At 42.5% G+C, this 24,798-nt stretch overlaps 1 protein-coding gene across 2 annotated transcripts in view; it reads left to right on the forward strand.

Moving 5' to 3' along the window:
* si:ch211-203d1.3 (protein phosphatase Slingshot homolog 3) overlaps positions 1-24,798 on the forward strand; it is a 53,690-nt gene that overhangs the window by 6,165 nt on the left and 22,727 nt on the right. The window contains exons 3-7 of one of the 2 annotated variants that reach the window (XM_061899915.1): positions 2,335-2,372; positions 2,449-2,654; positions 20,908-20,989; positions 21,061-21,128; positions 24,612-24,678. In XM_061899915.1, the coding sequence (XP_061755899.1) occupies positions 2,335-2,372; positions 2,449-2,654; positions 20,908-20,989; positions 21,061-21,128; positions 24,612-24,678 (461 nt within the window). Of the gene's footprint in view, positions 1-2,334; positions 2,373-2,448; positions 2,655-20,870; positions 20,990-21,060; positions 21,129-24,611; positions 24,679-24,798 lie in introns of those variants that run through there. The other variant, XM_061899914.1, reaches the window with a different exon arrangement.

Here is a 24,798-nt window from a genome sequence, read left to right on the forward strand (position 1 = left end):
CATGATGCACTAGTTACTATGGTAATTAATTAGTTACTATGGTAATTGTTGCCTTGGACCAGCTCTTCCTCCCAGGGAATTTAAGTTACTGGTCAATCCCAAGTTCTTTTGATGACATATATGCTGAGTAAGAAGGACCATCGAGACAGAATTGGAATATTTCCAAGTTTTACTGAAGCTTCAGGAGAACAACCCAGACCAATACATTCTCAAGTTGTTCTGGCATTCCAAGGGAAAAACAAACTCTTTTCACACCAAAGAAAGCCCTCCTCCCCCTCCTCTCAACACCGTAAGGTGAGAGAGACGTGGGGGTTGTCTTCACTTTCCGATGGTTTACGACACTAACCTGGGATCTGAATACAAAGAGAGACTGGTAGAATACACAAAGGAAAAGTACTAGCTACTCTAAACATGGCGATGTAAAAAGGAATAACTCTTAAACATATCAGCATCCTTCAACATAATCTAAGTCACAGCAGCCCAGACGAGGCACCAAGCAGTGTGGGTGGGGAGCGTTCCCACAGAGTGTCAGCCTGAAATGTGGGTGTCAGGGACAGACGTGGAAGGACATTTTCACAACAAAGTTCTAAAACGTAGTTATATATCAGATTGTATATTGTATTTTTAACCTTAGCGTTTATATTTCGCTGTTTGCCGCGTGTTGCTGGATTGTAAAATATATCGATCGAGAGGGGGTGTGGCGTTCATATTTTGTCAATATAAAGACAATATAACATACATCCATAAACCTGGATGCATATGCAAAAGTGCAATATATTTATTTGTACAGTAGTATATTTATTTATAACTGCACTTATTAGATTTTTTATCCTGCACTCCCAGGGGCGGTATAGCTCAGTTGGTAGAGTGGCCGTGCCAGCAACTTGAGAGTTCCAGGTTCGATCCCAGCTTCTGCCATCCTAGTCACCGCCGTTGTGTCCTTGGGCAAGACACTTTACCCACCTGCTCCCAGTGCCACCCACACTGGTTTAAATGTAACTTATGTAAAGTTACATTTGAAGCGCTTTGAGTCACTAGAGAAAAAACGCTATACAAAAATAATTCACTTCACTTCACTACCATGAGCTAATGCAACAAAATTTCGTTCCTATCTGTTCTGTAAAGTTAAAATTTGAATGATGATAAAAAGGAAGTCTAAGTCTATATACACTATGTACATGACTATGCACATGTCGATATTCAGTGTTTTATCGTTCATAGAAAAAATGTAAAATTCCATTCCGTTTTTTAAGACGGTCCGTCACAACGTTTTTAGCATTCAATCACACATTATTGTGAGGTTTTGTATTAGTGTTCCATCCAGCCATCCATTCATTTTCTACCGCTTATTCCCTTCGGGGTCACAAGGGGGTGCCGCAGCCTATTTCAGCTGTATTCTGGCGGAAGGCGGCGTACACCCTGGACAAGTCGCCAGGTTTTGTATGAGTGTTCCTACATATATAGATATATCGGCCCTCAGACACATTTATTTCTTTAAATTTGGCCCCCCAGTCAAAATAATTGCCCAGGCCTGGCATAGTTAGCGGGATTGGTTCTCTTCCTGTCAACATAAACGCTCACAGTGCCATCGGCTTTTGTCTCTCGCTATCTCCTCTGCTTGCATTCATCCATCTTCAAACAAAGATATACTGTATCAACTCCTAACTAGTCTTATATGTTAAAGCAAGTCTCATTGCAACCATAGAAACGGATCATCGTATGTCTTAACTTGTGTTTTTTTTCTTCTTCTTCTCTCCCAATTCTCCATCGTTCTTCTCCTGGCTCCTGCCCACTCCACCATCTAAACATTTTTTTCTCTCTCTCCTTCACTCTGTCTGGACTTGTCAGTTGCGTAACAGGTAATGCTCTCTTTGTCACATGTATTTTCCCTTTTTTATATGTGTAGCGATACCTCGCTCTCTCTGGCGTGTTCTCCTTCGCATTGTGTTTCTCTCAGAATCCATTGCCAGGTTTTTTTTTGTTTTATCCATCCACACACACTCCTTCCCTCCCCCTTCTTATGTGTTATTATCTCCGTCTGTCTCCTCACTTCTGGCTTCCGCTACGCCTTATCAGTGTTCCGCCACATTTCACGCTCAACTTTTATTTTTTCCCCAGTCATTGCTATTCTAAATTTTAGGACACCGTCTCTAAAAATGTCCTTTAATTGTCGTAGCTGTGGAAATAATGCAGAGCCTTAGAGGAACAGTTATTTTTCTTCCCCAGCTTAGAGCAGACATGCCACGTTACAGGAGTAGAAAACACATATCATCACTATTTGCAAAGTTGCTTCCCTTCTTTTAAATGTTTGTGTGATATATGTGATTTCTTAAGGATGAAGCCACGCAGAGAACAGGGAGATTTCAAAAAAGGTAGATTGACACCATTCTTTTGGTTCGCATCTCGCGAAATCTGCAATCCTGATCCCTATGTCTTGTCGGTCGCCAGGGAGAGCTTTGCCCTGGTCAAGGGAGCAGTTCTCCTGCTGGAAGAGGCAGAGAGAGAGGACCTACACGAGGACACGCCCCCCCCGAAACAAGAAGACGGCGCTTCAGACACGCGACACCGACACATACACGCCATGGTTGAGCTGCTTCGACCAGAGGATAGCATCAAACTGGTAACGGACTTATATTATTTTACACCAGTATTTAGTTCATACTTCCTTACGTAATGTCCTAGCACGGTGCCGCGTTGTTGCGGTAGTTGTGACCCCAAAATGGGGAGACAGGAGACGACATGCAGGTAAGACAAGTCTTTAATGCTCAAACCAGAAGCTAGTGCAGCACGGAAGTGCACAACAAACATAGGGGAACCTTGACACCTCATGATGCCAACAATAACAATATGTCGCGCCCACTTTAGGTCCAAGTCGCGCCCACTCTAGGTCTAAGTCGCACCCCACTCTAATTATTGCCCACTTTAGGTCCAAGTCGCGCCCACTTAGGTCTAAGTCGCACCCCACTCTAATTATCTCCCACTCTAGGTCTAAGTCGCACCCCACTCTAATTATTGCCCACTTTAGGTCCAAGTCGCGCCCACTTAGGTCTAAGTCGCACCCCACTCTAATTATCTCCCACTCTAGGTCTAAGTCGCACCCCACTCTAATTATCTCCCACTCTAGGTCTAAGTCGCACCCACTCTAGGTCTAAGTCGCACCCCACTCTAATTATCTCCCACTCTAGGTCTAAGTCGCACCCCACTCTAATTATCTCCCACTCTAGGTCTAAGTCACACCCCACTCTAATTATTGCCCACTTTAGGTCCAAGTCACGCCCACTCTAGGTCTAAGTCGCACCCCACTCTAATTATCTCACACTCTAGGTCTAAGTCGCACCCCACTCTAATTATCTCCCACTCTAGGTCTAAGTCGCACCCCACTCTAATTATTGCCCACTTTAGGTCCAAGTCGCGCCCACTGTAGGTCTAAGTCGCACCCCACTCTAATTATCTCCCACTCTACGTCTAAGTCGCACCCCATTCTAATTATCTCCCACTCTAGGTCTAAGTCGCACCCCACTCTAATTATTGCCCACTCTAGGTCTAAGTCGCACCCCACTCTAATTGTCTCCCACTCTAGGTCTAAGTCGCACCCCACTCTAATTGTCTCCCACTCTAGGTCTAAGTCGCACCTCACTCTAATTATCTCCCACTCTAGGTCTAAGTCGCACCCCATTCTAATTATTGCCCACTTTAGGTCCAAGTCGCGCCCACTCTAGGTCTAAGTCGCACCCCACTCTAATTATCTCCCACTCTAGGTCTAAGTCGCACCCCACTCTAATTATTGCCCACCTTAGGTCCAAGTCGCGCCCACTCTGGGTCTAAGTCGCACCCCACTCTAATTATCTCCCACTCTAGGTCTAAGTCGTACCCCACTCTAATTATTGCCCACCTTAGGTCCAAGTCGCGCCCACTCTGGGTCTAAGTCGCACCCCACTCTAATTATCTCCCACTCTAGGTCTAAGTCGCACCCCATTCTAATTATTGCCCACTTTAGGTCCAAGTCGCGCCCACTCTAGGTCTAAGTCGCACCCCACTCTAATTATCTCCCACTCTAGGTCTAAGTCGCACCCCACTCTAATTATTTCCCACCTTAGGTCTAAGTCGCACCCCACTTTAATTATCGCCCACTTTAGGTCTAAGTCACGGCCCACTCTAATTATCTCCCACTTTAGGTCTAAGTCGCGGCCCACTCTTAAGTCTCGCCCACTTTAGGTCTAAGTCCTGCCCACCTCAGGTCTAAGTTGCGCTCACTCTTAAGTTTCGTCCACTTTCGGTCTTAGTCTCGCCCACTTTAGGTCTAAGTCACACCCGCTTCAGGTATAAGTCTCACCCACTTTAGGTCTAAGTCTCACCCACTTTAGGTCTAAGTCTCACCCACTTTAGGTCTAAGTCTCACCCACTTTAGGTTTAAGTCGCACCCCACTCTAATTATTGCCCACTTTAGGTCCAAGTCGCGCCCACTTTAGGTCTAAGTCGCACCCCACTCTAATTATCTCCCACTCTAGGTCTAAGTCGCACCCCACTCTAATTATTGCCCACCTTAGGTCCAAGTCGCGCCCACTCTAGGTCTAAGTCGCACCCCACTCTAATTATCGCCCACTCTAGGTCTAAGTCGCACCCCACTTTAATTATCTCCCACTTTAGGTCTAAGTCGTGCCCCACTCTAATTATCTTCCACTTTAGGTCTAAGTCGTGCCCCACTCTAATTATCTCCCACTTTAGGTCTAAGTCGTGCCCCACTCTAATTATCTTCCACTCTAGGTCTAAGTCGTGCCCCACTCTAATTATCTCCCACTTTAGGTCTAAGTCGCGGCCCACTCTAATTATCTCCCACTTTAGGTCTAAGTCGCGGCCCACTCTAAGTCTCGCCCACTTTAGGTCTAAGTCCTGCCCACTTCAGGTCTAAGTTGCGCCCACTCTTAAGTTTCGTCCACTTTCGGTCTTAGTCTCGCCCACTTTAGGTCTAAGTCACACCCGTTTCAGGTATAAGTCTCACCCACTTTAGGTCTAAGTCTCACCCACTTTAGGTCTAAGTCTCACCCACTTTAGGTCTAAGTCTCACCCACTTTAGGTCTAAGTCTCACCCACTTTAGGTCTAAGTCTCACCCACTTCAGGTCTAAGTCTCACCCACTTTAGGTCTAAGTCTCACCCACTTTAGGTCTACGTCGCAGCCCACTCTAAGTCTCGCCCAGTATAGGTCTAAGTGCTGCCCAATTTAGGTCTAAGTTGCGCCCACTCTTAAGGTTTGTCCACTTTAGGTCTTAGTCTCACCCACTTTAGGTCTAAGTCACGCCCCACTGTTAAATCTCGCCCACTTTAGGTCTAAGTCATGCCCCACGCTGAGTCTCGCCCACTTTAGGTTTAAGTCCTGCCCACTTTAGGTCTAAGTTGCGCCCACTCTTAAGTCTCGCCCACTTTAGGTCTAAGTCATGCCACACTCTTAAGTCTTGCCCACTTTAGGTCTGAGTCTTGTCCACTTTAGCTCTAAGTCACGTCCCACTTTTAAGTCTCGCCCACTTTATGGGTCAAGTCTTGCCCACTTTAGGTGTAAGTCGCGCCCCACTCTAATTCTCACCCACTTTAGGCCTAAGTTGCGGCCGTTCTTAAGTCTTGTCCACTTTAAGTCTAAGTCTCGCCCACTTGAGGTTTAAGTCACGACCCACTCGTAAGTCTCGCCCACTTTAGGTCTAAGTCTCACCCACTTAAGGTCTAAGTCGCAGCCCACTCTAAGTCTCGCCCTCTTTAGGTCTAAGTGCTGCCCAATGTAGGTCTAAGTTGCGCCCACTCTTAAGTTTCGTCCACTTTAGGTCTTAGTCTTGCCCACTTTAGGTCTAAGTCACGCCCCACTCTTAAATCTCGTCCACTGTAGGTCTAAGTCCTGCCCCACTCTAAATCTCGCCCACTTTAGGTTTAAGTCCTGCCCACTTTAGGTCTAAGTTGCGCCCACTCTCAAGTCTCGCCCACTTTAGGTCTAAGTCATGCCACACTCTTAAGTCTTGCCCACTTTAGGTCTAAGTCTCGTCCACTTTAGCTCTAAGTCACGTCCCACTCTTAAGTTTCGCCCACTTTAGGGTCAAGTCTTGCCCACTTTAGGTGTAAGTCGCGCCCCACTCTAGTTCTCACCCACTTTAGGTCTAAGTTGCGGCCACTCTTAAGTCTTGCCCACTTTAGGTCTAAGTCTCATCCACTTTAGCTCTAAGTCACGTCCCACTCTTAAGTTTCGCCCACTTTAGGGTCAAGTCTTGCCCACTTTAGGTGTAAGTTGCGCCCCACTCTAGTTCTCACCCACTTTAGGTGTAAGTCGCGCCCCACTATAATTCTCACCCACTTTAGGTCTAAGTTGCGGCCACTCTTAAGTCTTGTCCACTCTAGGTCTAAGTCTCGCCCACTTGAGGTTCAAGTCACGTCCCACTCTTAAGTCTCGCGCACTTTAGGGTCAAGTCTTGCCCACTTTAGGTGTAAGTCGCGCCCCACTCTAATTCTCACCCACTTTAGGTCTAAGTTGCGGCCACTATTAAGTCTTGCCCACTTTAGGTCTAAGTCTCGTCCACTTTAGTTCTAAGTCACGTCCCACTCTTAAGTTTCGCCCACTTTAGGGTCAAGTCTTGCCCACTTTAGGTGTAAGTCGCGCCCTACTCTAATTCTCACCCACTTTAGTTCTAAGTTGCGGCCACTCTTAAGTCTTGTCCACTTTAGGTCTAAGTCTTGCCCACTTGAGGTTTAAGTCACGTCCCACTCGTAAGTCTCGCCCACTTTAGGTCTAAGTCGCACCTCACTCTAAGTCTCGCCCACTTTAGATGTAAGTCACGCCCCACTCTAGTTCTTGCCCACTTTAGATCTAAGTCGCGCCCCACTCTAAGTCTTTCCCACTGTTAGTTCCAAGTCTCGCCCACGTTAGGTCTAAATCACGCCCCACTCTAATTCTTGCCCACTTTAGGTCTAAGTTGTGCCCTACTCTAATTCTCGGCCACTTTAGTTCCAAGTCTCGCCCACGTTAGGTCTAAGTCACGCCCCACTCTAATTCTTGCCCACTTTAGGTCTAAGTTGTGCCCTACTCTAATTCTCGGCCACTTTAGTTCCAAGTCTCGCCCACGTTAGGTCTAAGTCACGCCCCACTCTAATTCTTGCCCACTTTAGGTCTAAGTTGTGCCCTACTCTAATTCTCGGCCACTTTAGTTCCAAGTCTCGCCCACGTTAGGTCTAAGTCACGCCCCACTCTAATTCTTGCCCACTTTGGCTCTAAGTCGCGCCCCACTCTAAGTCTTGCCCACTTTAATTCCAAGTCTCGCCCACGTTAGGTCTAAATCACGCCCCACTCTAATTTTTGCCCACTTTTGGTCTAAGTTGCGCCCCACTCTAATTCTCGGCCACTTTATTTCCAAGTCTCGCCCACGTTAGGTCTAAGTCACGCCCCAATCTAAGTCTCACCCACTTTAGGTCTAAGTCTCCCCAAATTTACGTCTAAGTCACGCCCTACTCTTAAGTCTCGCCCAAGAGTCCACTCTGGCGTTGTCAGCGCCACTGTGGCCACTTCTTTAAAACACGGTCCACTTCCCTTGTTGTCACTCCTGGTGCAACTTAAGAGTGGGCGCAACACACAGTACTTCTGCGTCCGCAGCTACACCCGTCTCCAGGCCTGAGGAGTAGTGGAGCCAGACAGGAAGTGGAAGGAAAATAAGAGCGCTGGAAAGGAAATAAATAGAGAAAGTAGTGAAACACAAAACAAGGTCCAACCTGGAATGAGAGAGTGTGACAGTTGTCAAGTTGAAGACAAAGTGTTGTTTTCCAGTACAGTGACTCTATTGTTAAGTCAAGGAATGGCCAGAAGCTCCTTCTACACACGGTCGGTCACATGAGCTTTAAACATTTTATTGAAGCAAACCCATCTGTTCGGCAACTTGAACATGCGCTATCTCCAGAAATCCCCTTTAACACTCTTCTTTTTCATAACATTGGCCTCAAATTCAACGAATTAACATTGTCTTTCCTGGAAAACGCTTAACCTATATCCGCCATTTATGGATATGCATCATGTCAAGCTTAAAGGGGTCATATTATGCAAAACCAAATGTTCTTTACCTGTTGGCACCTGTGTTTTTGAATTGAAGACCCCATATCTCCCGAAAATTTGAATACAAACGAGATATTAATAAACCATTGACACATTTCGCCTTTGTTACGCCAGCGGATATCTCCATACATGGTAGAAAGTTATTCACTTGTAGTCCAAAGTTGTAGTCAATAAGTTCCTTCTGTATCTCTATCCTCTTGTTGCGGGGCGGACTGGCTCGTACATGCACATGCATCCTTCGCTGTTGCCATATCTAATACAAAGTAGCGTATAGTTGTAACTTATATAGCAGGGGTCGGGAACCTTTTTGGCTGAGAGAGCCAAAAAGCCAAATATTTTAAAATGTATTTCCGTAAGAGCCATATAATATTTTTTTAACACTGAACACAACTAAACACATACATTTTTAAGTAAGACCAACATTTCTAGAGTATAATAAGTCTCTTATTCTTTGTAATAACATTGTTATTCCGAAGCTAACTGTGGAGGGGGCGTGGCCTGTGGGCCTGCAGTGAACTGGGGGTGTGCCAGGACCGGCCTCTAAATCAGCGACAGGTGCGTAGAGGCCCACCTGGGCCTTGTTATTTAATCACCTGTCACTCTGTTATAAGCGGCAGCCAGGAGGAGAGACGGGGTTGGGGCTGGAGCTGGAGCCAGAGCGCGAGCGAAAATGAAAGAGAAAAATACAATTGCTGGAAAGCAACTGAGGGACTTATTGAAAAAAAAACAACAATATTGTAACCCTAAAACAGGCTCTCATGTCGGTGCTCAGTGGTCTGAAGAACCCCCAGAAGGGCAAGCCCCACACTAACCAATAATAAATAAATAACTTCTTACCATTAACGCAACTTCTTGAACAGGTGCGGTAGAAACGGATGGATGGCTTAAAAATGCATGAGAATGTTTTATATTTTGAACATTATTTTTAACACTGTGATTACAAGTGGAATAATTCATTATTTATCGTGTTAAGCAATGTCAGCTCAGAGTTATCCGAGAGCCAGATGCAGTCATCAAAAGAGCCGCATCTGGCTCCCGAGCCATAGGTTCCCTACCCCTGTTATATAGGATAGAGCCTTCTCTGTGGTGGATCCCAAACTCTGGAACTATCTCCCTCTCCATGTGAGACAGGCCCCTTTGGCTATTTTTGAGACCCTTCTTAAAACCCATTTTTATTCACTGGCTTTTAACCCAAAATGAGACTTTAAACTGTTTTGAACTTTTTTAACCGTTTTTGACTTTTTAACTGCTCTTTATCTAACAAATTGTTCTTAAAGTAAAGTGGGGCGGCATAGCTCGGTTGGTAGAGTGGCCGTGCCAGCAACTTGAGGGTTGCAGGTTCGATTCCCGCTTCCGCCATCCTAGTTACTACCGTTGTGTCCTTTGGCAAGACACTTTACCCACCTGCTCCCAGTGCCACCCACACTGGTTTGAATGTAACTTAGATATTGGGTTTCACTATGTAAAGCACTTTGAGTCACTAGAGAAAAGCGCTATATAAATATAATTCACTTCACTTCACATTTGTATTTTCTCTTTCAGTGTGTATTTTACTTCTGTCCTTTGCCCTTTGTTCTTCAACTGTGGTTGTTTTTAAAGGGCTTTATAAATAAAATTGGTATGATATGGAATGGTATATCTTTCAGGAAAGTCAATATGGAAGAACTAAAAACTAAAACATTGCTGCTGGGATAGAGACGCGATCAATTGTGGCTTGGCCATGACGAGAGCTTCGGCACGTAAGACCGCCAACAAAAACAATTTGACCGTTACAAGTTATGTCGACCACAGGGAAGTGTTTTAAATGTAGAGAAAAAAAATCATAATATGACCCTGTAGCCGGTCACATGTTAGGAGAGCCGCGATCTTTTTGACTAATTCAAAATTTGGATGGATTTGTACTCTCGCTCATCTGTTTTAACAGCAGCACGGCGGCCATTGTGTCCGTTTTTATATATCTTTAGTTCTCAAAGATCTCTCCTGTGGGTGGGTCGCGTGGACGAAATCGCCGTGATTGACAACCATAAAAGCCAATCAACAATGAACAAACAAATGTCTCAGCAATTGCTACGACTCGGTTAAAGGAGTGGGAGTAAATGAGCTCGGCTTCTTCCTACCCCCTTTTCGGACGTGCGTGAGATGTGCCATATTGTAACTGTTTGAAATGAGCAAATACCATAAACATAAAAGAAACCTTAGGAGCCACTTCCAATGTTAAGTTGTTGGACAAAATGTTTGAGCGTTGAAGTTAGCATACAGATGTTTTTTGATTGATTAATAGAGAAGTTTATTGACATCTTAAGGAATTGAATCCATGTACTGCTTTAAAAAGGAAAAAATGGATGGCACAAAAAGACAAAAGGCTTGTTTCCATTGTGGTCCATTACATCTTCATCACATGTGATACATTCAATAGTAAAAGTTATATAACCTGTAACATGTATGTAAAAAATTACGTTAAAAAATGGAAAAATGATGTACATATACACAGTATACATGCACTGCAAAAAGTCAGTGTTCAAAAACAAGAAAAAAAATTACAAAAATGAGGCATATTTTGCTTGAAGTAAGCAACATTATCTGCAAATAGAACAAGAAAATTTGGCTTGTCAAAACTTTCCAAAACAAGTAAAATTAGCTAACCTCAATGAACCCAAAATACCTTAAAATAAGTCTATTCTCACTAATAACAAGTGCCCTTTTCGTGGTAGAAAAAAAAAAATCTGACTTTTTTTGCTCAATATGTTGAAAAATATTCTTAAATTATGCTCCTGTAGAACTTTGTAGTGTCTGGACTGGTTTTGTAGGCTGTCAGTACTTTCAGACCCCACACTGCAAGAAGTCAGTTTTCAAAAACGAGAAAAAAAATACAAAAATGAGGGGTATTTTACATGAACTAAGCAAAATTATCTGCCAATAGAACAAAAAATTTGGTTCATCAACACTTTCCAAAACAAATCAAATTAGCTAACCTCAATGAACCCAAAAATACCTTAAAATAAGTATATTGTCACTAATAACAAGTGCACTTTTTTGGTACAAAACATTTTTGGGGACTTTTTTGCTCAATTTGTTGAAAAATATTCTTAAATAAGTAAATGCTAGTGCCATTATCTTGACATAATGATATGCGCTCGGAATCATGATTTTTTTTCATGCTTGAAATAAGAAATGATGACTTTAAGAAAGTAGTTTTATACTTGTGAGTGTTGATGACAGCTATCCATTCAACCATCCATTTTCTACCGCTTATTCCCTTTAGCATATGGCGCCTATCTCAGCTACAATCGGGCGTTGCAACACTTGATATTCTACTTTCAAGCATGTTTTACTCAATATAGGTCATAACATCTCAGCAACAAGCTGTTATATCTTACTGACATCATTTAGGACCAAAACACTTAAAACAAGTAAAACACTCGAACATAAATTCTGCTTAGTGAGAAGAATTATCTTATCAGACAGAAAATAAGCAAATATCACCCTTATTTGAGATATTTAATCTTACTTAGATTTCAGTTTTTGCAGTGTCAGGTGATTTGAAGAACAATACATACATAAAAATGTGGGGCGCGGGGGTATATTCACTGTTGGACTCTAGAAAGAGGTACCGCAGCCTGGAGGTTCTGTAACAGCTTCTTCATCCGCTTGGGATGGTTTCCTGCTGGCTCCGCTGTGAACAGGACTCTTGCTGCTGTGTTGGATCCGCTTTGGACTGGACTCTCGCGGCTGTGCTGGATCCATTATGGATTGAACTTTCACAGTATCATGTTAGACCTGCTCGACATCCATTGTTTTGGTCCTCTCCAAGGTTCTCATAGTCATTATTGTCACCGACGTCCCACCGGGTCATCATTGTCACCGACGTCCCACTGGGTGTGAGTTTTCCTTGCCCTTTTGTGGGCCTACCGAGGATGTCGTAGTGGTTTGTGTTGTGGTTTGTGCAGCCCTTTGAGACACTAGTGATTTAGGGCCATATAAGTAAACATTGATTGATTGATTGATTGATTGATTCTTCCCTCAGGCGGTAAGACTCTTGAACGCATCAAAATAATCCCCTCAATTCCCCCAAAAATAGATTAACTTGCAGGAATAAAAAGACAATACAACACACATCCATAAACCTGGATGCATATGCAAAAGTTCAATATATTTATCTGTACAGTAATCTCCCCATCCCCATCCCCATTTTCTACCGCTTATTCCCTTTCGGGGTCGCGGGGGGCGCTGGCGCCTATCTCAGCTACAATCGGGCGGAAGGCAGGGTACACCCCTGGACAAATCGCCACCTCATCGCAGGGCCAACACAGATAGACAGACAACATTCACACTCACATTCACACACTAGGGCCAATTTTAGTGTTGCCAATCAACCTATCCCCAGGTGCATGTCTTTGGAAGTGGGAGGAAGCCGGAGTACCCGGAGGGAACCCACGCATTCACGGGAGAACATGCAAACTCCACACAGAAAGATCCCGAGCCTGGATTTGAACCCAGGACTGCAGGAACTTCGTATTGTGAGGCAGACGCACTAACCCCTCTGCCACCGTGAAGCCCTGTACAGTAATCTATTTATTAATATCTGCACCTTACTGCTTTTTTTATCCTGCACTACCATGAGGTAATGCAACAACATTTCGTTCTTATCTGCACTGTAAAGTTCAAATTTGAATGACAATAAAAAGGAAGTCTAAGTCTATATACACTATAGATAGATAGATAGTACTTTATTTATTCCGTCAGGAGAGTTCCTTCAGGAAAATTACAATTTTCAGCACAATTCCATTCAAGATCAGACAAACATTACAGGGAGACAGAACAGGATCGCTGACGGGTCTGCCGGCTTCAGCGCCCCTTACAAAAAAGATGAAATACAGGTAAATAAGTACATGACTATGCACATGTTGACTCCAAGAGTGTGCAAAACAGAATGAGAAAATATATATATACACTTTAACCACATATAAACCTGTTTGATGCTTTGGAAAGTTGCTGGGGATCAATTTTGGTTCAGATCAGGCAGAGGTTGAGCTGAGCCCTGATTTTATGGAAGTTTTAAAATTTAGTAGGGAAGTTTGAATTTTAGGGTCTGTCGGTAGTACATTTTACTGAGTGGTGGCAAAATAGTAGAATACATTTTTTCCCATGAGTGTCTTGAATTTGGGGGGGACGAGGTCTGAGGAACTACCTGTGAGCATCACTTACTCTGGTGAAATTGTTTGACAGGTACTTGGGGGCAGTTTCTCTGAGTATTTTGCGATTCGGTGTACTCTTTCCTTAACTCTAAGCCAGGGGTAGGGAACCTATGGCTCTAGAGCCAGATATGGCTCTTTTGATGACTGCATCTGGCTCTCTGATAAATCTGAGCTGACGTTGCTTAACACGATAAGTAATGAATAATTCCACTTGTAATCACAGTGTTACAAATAATGTTCAAAATATAAAACATTCTCATGCATTTTTAATCGATCCATCTGTTTTCTACCGCACCTGTTCAAGAAGTTGCATTAATAGTAAGAAGTTATTCATTTATTATTGGTTAGTGTGGTTGTTTATTGGTTGTTTTATTTTTCAAAAAGTCTCTCAGTTGCTTTCCAGCAATAGTTTTTCCAGCCCCAACCCAGTCTCTCCTCCTGGCTGCTGCTTATAACAGAGCGACGGGTGATTAGATGACAAGGCCCAGGTGGTCCATCTTCGCACCTGTCGCTGCAGGCCCGCAGGCCACGCCCCCTCCACAGATAGCGTCAGAATAACAATGTTATTACAAAGAATAAGAGACCTATTATACTCTAGAAATGTTGGTCTTACTTAAAAATGCACGTGTTTAGTTGTGTTCAGTGTTAAAAAAAAATATTATATGGCTCTTACGGAAATATATTTTCAAATTTTTGGCTTTTTGGCTCTCTCAGCCAAAAAGGTTCCCGACCCCTGCTCTAAGCCATCCCAATTTGGTAAAGTGGGCCTAAATTAGGTGAGTCCAGTATGGGAAGTTGAGCAGGAGTCTCACCAGCTTGTTTTGGGAAGTTTGCGGCTTTGTTTTTAGTGGCTTGGGGATACTGGTGAACTATGAGCTGCAGCCGTTGTCAAAATGACACTGTATGAATAGAATAGAATGAACTTTATTGTCATTATATTTGCATATAACGAGATTAAAGACTCCAACTTAAGGTGCGGCAGTGGGAACAAAGATGGGGTGAAATAAATGACATAAGAGGTAAAAAGGAAAAACTAACAATTGAAATAAACAGACTACTCAATTCTGTTTAATATACAAAACACTATAGAAGTACAAAATACAAATACTGTACAATATACAGAGCAAGACAGGAGTACCAAAGTAATAAATAACAAGCAGTGACGGACGTATTGCACTCGAAGGGTTGTATTGCACAGTAGGGTATTAGGGCATTATATTGTATAGGGGTGAATTATTATTATTATAAGTTAGAGTTCAACATGGTGACAGCTCTGGGAAAGAAGCTGTCTCTGAGCCTGTTTGTCCTGGCTCTGATGCACCTGTAGCGCCTGCCTGATGGTAGCAAGTCGAACAGGTGGAAGCCAGGGTGTGTGCTGTCCTTGGTAATGTTTTTTGCTCTGTTGAGGCAACGGGAGTTGTGTAAGTCCTTCAGGGAGGGCAGGGGACAGCCGATGATTTTTTGTGCCGACTTTATGACCCTCTGAATCGCCTGTTTGTCTGTTTCAGTGCAGCTGGCGTACCACACTGTTATGCAGTACACCGGCAAGGGTTTTAAGTGTATCCCTGTTGGTGGACGCGGAAAAACTGCCCAAAAATCTAGTTTTATTATTGATCTCGGTGATTGCTTTTAATGCCATTTTTTCACCCGAGAGAGTGTTGTCCAATATACAACTTAGGTAAATTACCTCATCTTTGCTGGTGATTATGGTATCACCTGTTTTAATCGTAAATCCCGGGGATTTACTTAGGTTGTGCTTGGACCCGAATAGGATGGACTCTGTTTTACGCAGTTATAGTGACAGTTTGTTATACTGTATGTGTGATTGCACTCATTAAATCATTCATATGTATTGTTATCATTAATAATAGGCACAACAGTTTAAGTAATATATGTTTGTATGTCCTGTTTGTACATTAGTTGGTGCTGCAGGCTTAAGGATACGAGCAAGGGGTAAACAGGTGTGTTAGGGGTTGACCTTTGACCGCTGTGGCGGCGTTTGTGTGAACGCTACCTACATTTATGGAGCTTTTGGACTTTGTGCACATTCCTCTTGTCAAAGACAAAAGGAAAGGTGACCCCTGGATACAGAGACGGCAGGCGACATGCAAGTCTTTTACCGTATCTTTCGGTAAAAGAGTATAAGTCGCTCCGGCCGAAAATGCCTAATAAAGAAGGAAAAAAACATATATAAGTCACACTATGGCAGACCTGGGCAAACTAAGGCCCGGGGGCCACATGCGGCCCGTTTAGATTTTCAATCTGGCCCGCCGGACATTCCCAAATAATTTTTTTAGCTCTTTAAGATGGAAAGTGTAGCTGCCATTATGATGTGCACTCACGGTTGGAATCTGCTCTTCTGGATGATAAACCAGTTACTATGGTCATCTAATTAGTTACTATGGTCATTTATTTTATTCTTATTTTACTGTTATAATTTTATTCCCATTGTTGCTTTTTATTTTTTATTCTTATTCTAATATTTCTCTATTTTGTTTCCATTTAAACCCCCATTATTTACTTTTTACTTTTTTTTAAATAGATCTCAACTCTGTACACTGCTGCTGGAATTTTTATTTTCCTGAAGGAACTCTCCTGAAGGAATCAATAAAGTACTATCTATCTATCTATCCATCTATCTATCTATCTATCTATCTATCTATCTATCTATCTATCTATCTATCTATCTATCTATCTATCTATCTATCTATCTATCTATCTAATTAGTTACTATGGTAATGTAAGTCACAGCAGCTCAGACGAGGCACCAGTGTGGGTGGGAAGCGTTTTCCACAGACGCGGAAGGAGATTTTCACAACAAAGTTCTTAAGCTTAGTGATATATCAGATACATCAGATTGTAGGTGGGTTTATTTTGTACCCTTCACGTTCATATTTCACTGTTTGTTGCATTTTTGTTGCGTTTTACTTGATTGTAAAATGTGTCGATCGAAAGGGGGTGTGACGTTCATAATTTGTCAATATTCAGAGTTTTATCGTTCATAGAAAAATGTAAAATTCCATTATGTTTTTTAAGGCTGTCTCTCATAATGTTTTTAGCATTCAATCAGACGTTATCGTGAAGTTTCGTATCAGTGTCCCTAAAAATAGATACACCGGCCCGCAGACACATTGTTTTCTCCAAACGTGGCCTCCGAGTCAAAATAATTGCCCAGGCCTGCACTAGAGTATGAGTCACATTTTTGGGGGGAAATGTATTCGATAAAATACAACACAAAGAATATACATTTGAAAGGCAAGAATAGTGAAGAACAGGCTGAATAAGTGTACGTTATATGACTCATAAATAACCAACTGAGAACATGCCTGGTATGTTAACGTAACATATTACGTACGGTAAGAGTCATTCAAATAACCATAACATATAGATCAAACCTGAGCAAATTAAGGCCCGGGGGCCACATGCGGCCAGTTAAGATTTTCAATCTGGCCCGCCGGACATTCCCAAATATATGTTTTAGATCTTTAAGATGGAAAGTGTAGCTGCCTTTGTGATGTGCAGTGATGTTTTCAAATGACCGTAAGTCTTGAACTATACAAAGTATTTCAATGGTTGGAATCTGCTGTTTTGCATGATGCACTAGTCACTATGGTAATCTAATTAGTTATTATGGTAATCTAAGTGGGCTTCACGGTGGCAGAGGGGTTAGTGCGTCTGCCTCACAATACGAAGTTCCTGCAGTCGTGGGTTCAAATCCAGGCTCGGGATCTTTCTGTGTGGAGTTTGCATGTTCTCCCCGTGAATGCGTGGGTTCCCTCCGGGTACTCCGGCTTCCTCCCACTTCCAAAGACATGCACCTGGGAATAGGTTGATTGGCAACACTAAATTGGCCCTAGTGTGTGAATGTGAGTGTGAATGTTGTCTGTCCATCTGTGTTGGACCTGCGATGAGGTGGCGACTTGTCCAGGGTGTACCCTGCCTTCCGCCCGATTGTAGCTGAGATAGGCGCCAGCGCCCCCCGCGACCCCGAAAGGGAATAAGCGGTAGAAAATGGATGGATGGATGAATGGATGGTAATCTAAGTTCCAGCAGCTCAGACGAGATACCAAGCAGTGTGGGTGTGGAGCGTTTCCACAGAGTGTTTTCAGAGAGGCCAGCCTGAAATGCGGGGTTTTTTTCCGTTTTTTCCCGTTTATATTTAGCTGTATTTGTAGCATTTTTGTTGCGTTTCGCCTGATTGTAAAATATGTCGATCGAGTGGGGGTGTGGCGTTCATAGGTTGTTAATATTCAGGGTTTTATCTTTCATAGTTAATATTGTTAATCCCACATAAGTTATTTTCATGCACATTCTGGGTGTCTTCTTCAGTAAAAAAAAAGCTTGAAAAATTCCATTCCGTTTTTTAAAGCAGTCCTTCATAAAGTTTTTAGCATTCAATCAGACATTATTGTGAGGTTTTGTATTATTGTTCTTAAAAATCAGATATACCGGCCCACAGGCACATTTTTTTCTCTAAATTTGGCCCCCAAGTCAAAATAATTGCCTAGGTCTGATATAGAACATGCTGTACATCTACTAAACAATTTGTCACTCCTAATCGCTAAATCCGATAAAATCTTCTTCTCTCTCTTGCTCTGTCGCTTCTAAACAACTCTGCCAACTCCAAAGGTAGACAATGCGTCGCTTATGTCAGAGTCATCGTCAGTTGCAGTTCCAATTATTCCAGCCTTTCTGAATCCAGACAGGAATGGTTTCGGATATTCAGCTTTTTTAGTTTTCTTCCTTTCAGTAAGAGTAGCCTCTGCTTTTCCCCAGTCCCTTACAAGTTTCTCACTTACTCCAAACTTTCTTTTTGCTGCTCGATTGCCGTTTTCTGCTGCATATTTCACTGCTTCCAGCTTGTAACCTGCAGTATATGATTTCCTTTTCGGTGCCGTTTTTTGTTCAGTCCTTCTCTGTTTTTCATAAGTTACCGCCAAAGTTGAAATGATCAATTTTCATAAGTATGGAAGTAGTGAAGTGAATTATATTTATATAGCGCTTTTTCTCTAGTGACTCAAAGCGCTTTACATAGTGAAACCCAATATCTAAGTTACATTCAAACCAGTGTGGGTGGCACTGGGAGCAGGTGGGTAAAGTGTCTTGCTCAAGGACACAACGGCAGTGACTAGGATGGCGGAAGCGGGAATCGAACCTGCAACCCTCAAGTTGCTGGCACGGCCACTCTACCAACCGAGCTAGTAGATAGTAGCATCTTTTTTTTCCCAATGCACTTCCGCCCCGCCAAATTTTTATTGGTTGATGTGTGTGTGTGTGTGTGTGTGTGTGTGTGTGTGTGTGTGTGTGTGTGTGTGTGTGTGTGTGTGTGTGTGTGTGTGTGTGTGTGTGTGTGTGTGTGTGTGTGTGTGTGTGTGTGTGTGTGTGTGTGTGTGTGTGTGTGTGTGACGATTGCTGATATACGCCTAGTCTCTTACGTCCATTTATCCATTTTCTACTGCTTGTCCCTTTTGGGGCAGCGGGGGGTTAGTCTCTTATGTGAATGAGATAAATAATATTAATGGAAAGGGAACAAGCGGTAGAAATGGATGGATGGATGGATGGATGGATAATTAATATTTTGCGGTAGTGTGTTAATAATTTTCCACATAAGTCGCTCCAGAGCAGGGGTCTGGAACCTTTTTGGCTGAGAGAGCCAAGAAAGCCAAATATTTTAAAATTTATTTCCGTGAGAGCCGTATAATATTTTTAACACTGAATACAACTGTCTGGTTTAAACACTGATGACATCTATTAAACAGACAAGAAGCAAGGAATTAAACAGAGACAGGATTCAATTTAGCTCAATGAGGAGAAACGTGTAGACCTGTACCCTTGTGTCGTCCCATGCTCTGACAAGAGAATTCTACACCTCCTCTTTTATTTGGACTTACCCTGATTACAACAACTTTTATTCTTTTTAATAACATTGTTATTCTGAAGGTAACCAATAATAAATAAAATACTTTTGACGATTAATGGGACTTCTTGAACAGGTGCGATAGAAACAGATGGATGGATTAAAATGCATGAGAATGTTTTATATTTTGAACGATATTTTTAACACGGTGATTGCCAGCGGAATTATTCATTATTTATCGTGTTAAGCAACGTCAGCTGAGATTTATCTGAGAGCCAAATGCGATCATCAAAAGAGCCACATCTGGCTCGAGAGCCATAGCTTCCCTACCCTTGCTCCAGAGGGGGGGAACCTATGGCTCTAAAGCCAGATGCAGCTCTTTTGATGACTGCATCTGGCTCTCAGATAAATCTTAGCTGACATTGCTTAACACGATAAGTAATGAATAATTCCGCTGGTTATCACGATGTCGAAAATAACGTTCAAAATATAAACCATTTTCATGCATTTTAATCCATCCATCTGTTTTTTACCGCACCTGTTCAAGAAATAACAATGTTATTAACAAGAATTAAAGACTTTTTACACTCTAAAAATGTTGGTCTTACTTAAAAAATGCACGCATTTAGTTGTATTCAGGCTTCACGGTGGCAGAGGGGTTAGTGCTTCTGCCTCACAATACGAAGGTCCTGCAGTCCTGGGTTCAAATCCAGGCTCGGGATCTTTCTGTGTGGAGTTTGCATGTTCTCCCCGTGAATGCGTGGGTTCCCTCCGGGTACTCCGGCTTCCTCCCACTTCCAAAGACATGCACCTGGGGATAGGTTGATTAGCAACACTAAATTGGCCCTAGTGTGTGGATGTGAGTGTGAATGTTGTCTGTCTATCTGTGTTGGCCCTGCGATGAGGTGGCGACTTGTCCGGGGTGTACCCCGCCTTCCGCCCGATTGTAGCTGAGATAGGCGCCAGCGCCCCCCGCGACCCCGAAAGGGAATAAGCGGTAGAAAATGGATGGAAAGATAGTTGTATTCAGTGTTTAAAAATATGATATGGCTCTCACGGAAATACATTTTAAAATATTTGGCTTTCTTGGCTCTCTCAGCCAAAAAGGTTCCCGACCCCTGCTCCAGAGTATAAATCGCACCCCCGGCCAAACTATGAAAAAAACTGCGATTTATAATCCAAAAAATATGGTAATTCGGAACCGTGAAAGAACAAAGTCCAAACTGTCATGTGTGCAAATAAAAGTAACGTAACGATCGAGACTAACATTTGGATTGATTTTCACACGCCACAGCGGGCACAACATTTGCCTTCCTGGCACGTCATAACAAAGCAGCAACACCTCACTTAGCACAATACTGTGTTGGGTATTATGGCTGCCATTGTGTCTTTACACGCATGTTAAGCTGTTAGTGACACAGTGGTATGCAGTGCATCATACTGATTTATTGTTACACCTATTTAGCTACGTGAGAAAATCCGATTCACCTGGTTTCCAATAGTGTCTATCAAAACAAACATTTTGTATTCTTTAAGGCAGAATGTTGAATGTAGTAATTGTATTTGGGTCAATTATATTGTGCAAGTGTTGTTATGGCTGCCATGCTGGAATGTGATTGTTGTAAAAGGGAAATGTAAACAGTTAAGTTTTGACATAATTAGCTTCGGCTCAGCTTTTGGTTGTTTCGATGCTTTGTGTTGGCCCCCCCAGGCTGCCTCATACACTCTCTATGCATCCCGCAGGGCCGTGCAGTTGGAGTCCGTCACAGCACGGTCCGAGTCAGGTACCTCATTGTCGTCTCCACCCTGGCTAACAAAGACGAGAGCATCCTGCTGGGCATGGACTTCCCCAAACAGGAAAGGTGTGTGCCTCCAACCATTTCTGTGACATGTTATCAGTAAACATCTTTTGTTGTTTATGATTCTGGTTCAGTGACGAGTGCACCATTGGGTTGGTTCTTCCTATTTGGAGCGACACACAAGTGTACCTGGATGGAGATGGGGGTAAGAGAAGAACTCAGTCTTGCTTCACTATTATATAAAAAAAAATCCGATAATGGCTTTTTTTGCCGATATTCCGAATTTGTCCAACTCTTAATTACCGATTCCTATATGAAACCGATACCGATATATACAGTCGTTGGAATTAACACATTATTATGCCCAATTTTGTTGTGATGCCCCGCTGGATGCATTAAACAATGTAACAAGGTTTTCCAAAATATCAATCAATCAATCAATGTTTATTTATATAGCCCCAAATCACAAATGTCTCAAAGGACTGCACAAATCATTACGACTACAACATCCTCGGAAGAACCCACAAAAGGGCAAGGAAAACTCACACCCAGTGGCAGGGAGAATTCACATCCAGTGGGACGCCAGTGACAATGCTGACTATGAGAAACCTTGGAGAGGACCTCAGATTTGGGCAACCCCCCCCCCCCCCCCCCCCCCCCCCCCCCCCCCCCCCAGGGGACCGAAAGCAATGGATGTCGAGCGGGTTTAACATGATACTGTGAAAGTTCAATCCATAGTGACTCCAACACAGCCGCGAGAGTTCAGTCCAAGCGGATCCAAGAAAGCAGCGAGAGTCCGTCCACAGGAAACCATCTCAAGCAGGAGGCGGATCAGCAGCGTAGAGATGTCCCCAACCGATACACAGGCGAGCGGTCCATCCTGGGTCCCGACGAGCGGTCCATCCTGGGTCTGGACTCTGGACAGCCAGTACTTCATCCATGGTCATCGGACCGGACCCCCTCCACAAGGGAGGGGGGGACATAGGAGAAAGAAAAGAAGCGGCAGATCAACTGGTCTAAAAAGGAGGTCTATTTAAAGGCTAGAGTATACAGATGAGTTTTAAGGTGAGACTTAAATGCTTCTACTAAATCAACTCAAGTTATGGAAAAAATGCCAACGTGGCACTGCCATATTTATTATTGAAGTCACAAAGTGCATTATTTTTTTTAACATGCCCCAAAACAGCAGCTTGGAATTTGGGACATGCTCTCCCTGAGAGAGCTTGAGGAGGTTGAGGCGGGGGTGGATATTGTAGGGCCCGGAAGAGTTAGTGCTGCAAGGGGTTCTGGGTATTTGTTATTTTGTGTTTTATGTTGTGTTACGGTGCGGATGTTCGCCCAAAATGTGTTCGGCAATCTTCTTTGGTGTGGGTTCACAGTGTGGCGCATATTTGTAACAGTGTTAACGTTGTTTATACGGCCACCCTCAGTGTGACCTGTATGGCTGTTGACCAAGTATGCCTTGCATTCACTTGAATGAATGAATGATTGAATGAATGAAATAATGGTTTATTTTGAGCCATGCAAACAAAACAAGAGAATGACATAAAATACAAAAGAAATATATGGATACATTATTTTTACACCTACATTGAAAACATTACATGTGACTAATCTTTTGTAGATGTCAAGATTGGCTCAAAAGGGAGTGGGAAGAAGTAAACTTATTAGGTCCCACCCCTATACATATACAATATATGTATACACAATATATAATACAATAATATATATAATATAATTCAATTCAGTGGTTGCTGCTATATATTGTCTATATATAATACATTTAAATTCACACACACTTACATATATACAGTATATATATGTACACACACACACACATATATACATATATATGTGTGTGTGAAAAGCCGTAGATATTATGTGATTGGGCCGGCACGCAAAGGCAGTGCCTTTAAGGTTTATAGGCGCTCTGTACTTCTCCTTATTTTCGTGTACAACTCCGTACAGTGGCGTTTTAAAAAGTCATCAATTTTACTTTTTGAAACCCATCCATCCATCCATTTCCTACCGCTTATTCCCTTTCGGGGTTGCGGGGGGTGCTGGCGCCTATCTCAGCTACAATCGGGCGGAAGGCGGGGTACACCCTGGACAAGTCGATACTGATAATTTCCTATATCACATGATAAAGCATTTATTAGGGGTGTGGGAAAAAATCGATTCGAATTTGAATCGCAATTCTCACGTTGTGCGATTCAGAATCGATTCTCATTTAAAGAAAACAAAACGATTTATTTTTATTTTTTTTATCAATCCAACAAAACAATACACAGCAACACCGTAACAATGCAATCCAATTCCAAAACCAAACCTGACCCAGCAACACTCAGAACTGCAATAAACAGAGCAATTGAGAGGAGACACAAACACCACACAGAACAAACCAAAAGTAGTGAAACAAAAATGAATATTATCAACAACTGTATCAATATTAGTTATAATTTCAGTGATTGCAGTGATTAAAAATCCCTCATTGACATTATCATTAAACATTTATAAAAATATTTAAAAAAGAACAATAGTGTCACAGTGGCTTACACTTGAATCACATCTCATAAGCTTGACAACACACTGTGTCGAATGTTTTCACAAAGATAAAATAAGTTGTTTAATAGTTAAAACAAATTTACATTATTGCAATCAGTTGATAAAACATCGTCCTTTACAATTATGAAAGCTTTTTACAAAAATCTACTACTCTGCTTGCATGTCAGCAGACTGGAGTAGATCCTGCTGAAATCCTATGTATTGAGTGAATAAAGAATCATTTTAAATTGGGAAAAAATAGTTTTTGAATCGAGAATCGTGTTGAATTGAAAAAATAAATACATTTTGAATCGAATCGTGACCCCAAGAATCGATATTGAATCGAATCATGGGACACCCAAAGATTCGCAGCCCTAGCATTTATCATCCGATATTATTGAACATCTCTAAAAAATATATATATTTTTGTCATGGAAGCCCTCTTGAAATTATATGGGTTGTTCTTTAAAAAAAAAAAAAACACTTGACATTAACTCATGCCGGTGGGGCTGGAATTGAAATAAATGAAAGCAGCAGAAGCGCGGCATGTTGTTGTTCACAGCAAAGCATAAACTGTGCAGCCCGAGCGCAAACTCTCTGGCCTGAGATCATGTGGATGAGGAATGTTGCTATTTATGGAGCGGAATGATTCTCCATGAATTATAACTGCCCCTATCGCTTACTTACATAAGCTTGGGAACCGTTTGAAACTCCAGCATGTTTGGCCTCGTTTTCTGTTTCAAATATGAGATAAGTGAACTTCCAAATAAAGCTATGGTGTGAGATCTTTCCTCATTGAAAGAAGATGTGGTGACGTGCGTGGGGGAAAAAAAAAAGACTCCACTTTAGACTGCAGCGTTTGCAATGGATCCACTATCACATTGTTATCACGTCAGCTTGTTCTACCCTCATCGCGTCGGCTCACATCTCAAACTGTGTTAATGGGCTTTTTACACGTTCCTTGCAATAGATCTTCGCACCTCTCTCTTTCACGCCACGTGTCACTAATCTGCCCTGGATAGTGAAATAATTGCGCTTTTCGGCCAGTTTATTTATTGTATTCTGTGTTAGTGTCACTTCCTCTTTTCTGTAAGTCTCACTTGGTATATTTTCCTGTCTTTCTCTCTCTTCCTCCTTCACAGCGGTTTTAGTGTCACCTCAGCAGAAGAAACAAGAATTTTTAAGCCAGTTTCCATGCAGACCATGTGGTGAGTTGTTACATGTACATAAACACACACATACGCACACATGAATCTATTAGACCCCTAATACAACAAACATTAGTACAGTAGTACCTTGGTTTTTGTACGACCCACTTTTTGTATGGT

The sequence above is a fragment of the Nerophis ophidion genome, linkage group LG05, assembly GCF_033978795.1.
Source record: "Nerophis ophidion isolate RoL-2023_Sa linkage group LG05, RoL_Noph_v1.0, whole genome shotgun sequence".
NCBI classification, from domain to species: Eukaryota; Metazoa; Chordata; class Actinopteri; order Syngnathiformes; family Syngnathidae; genus Nerophis; species Nerophis ophidion.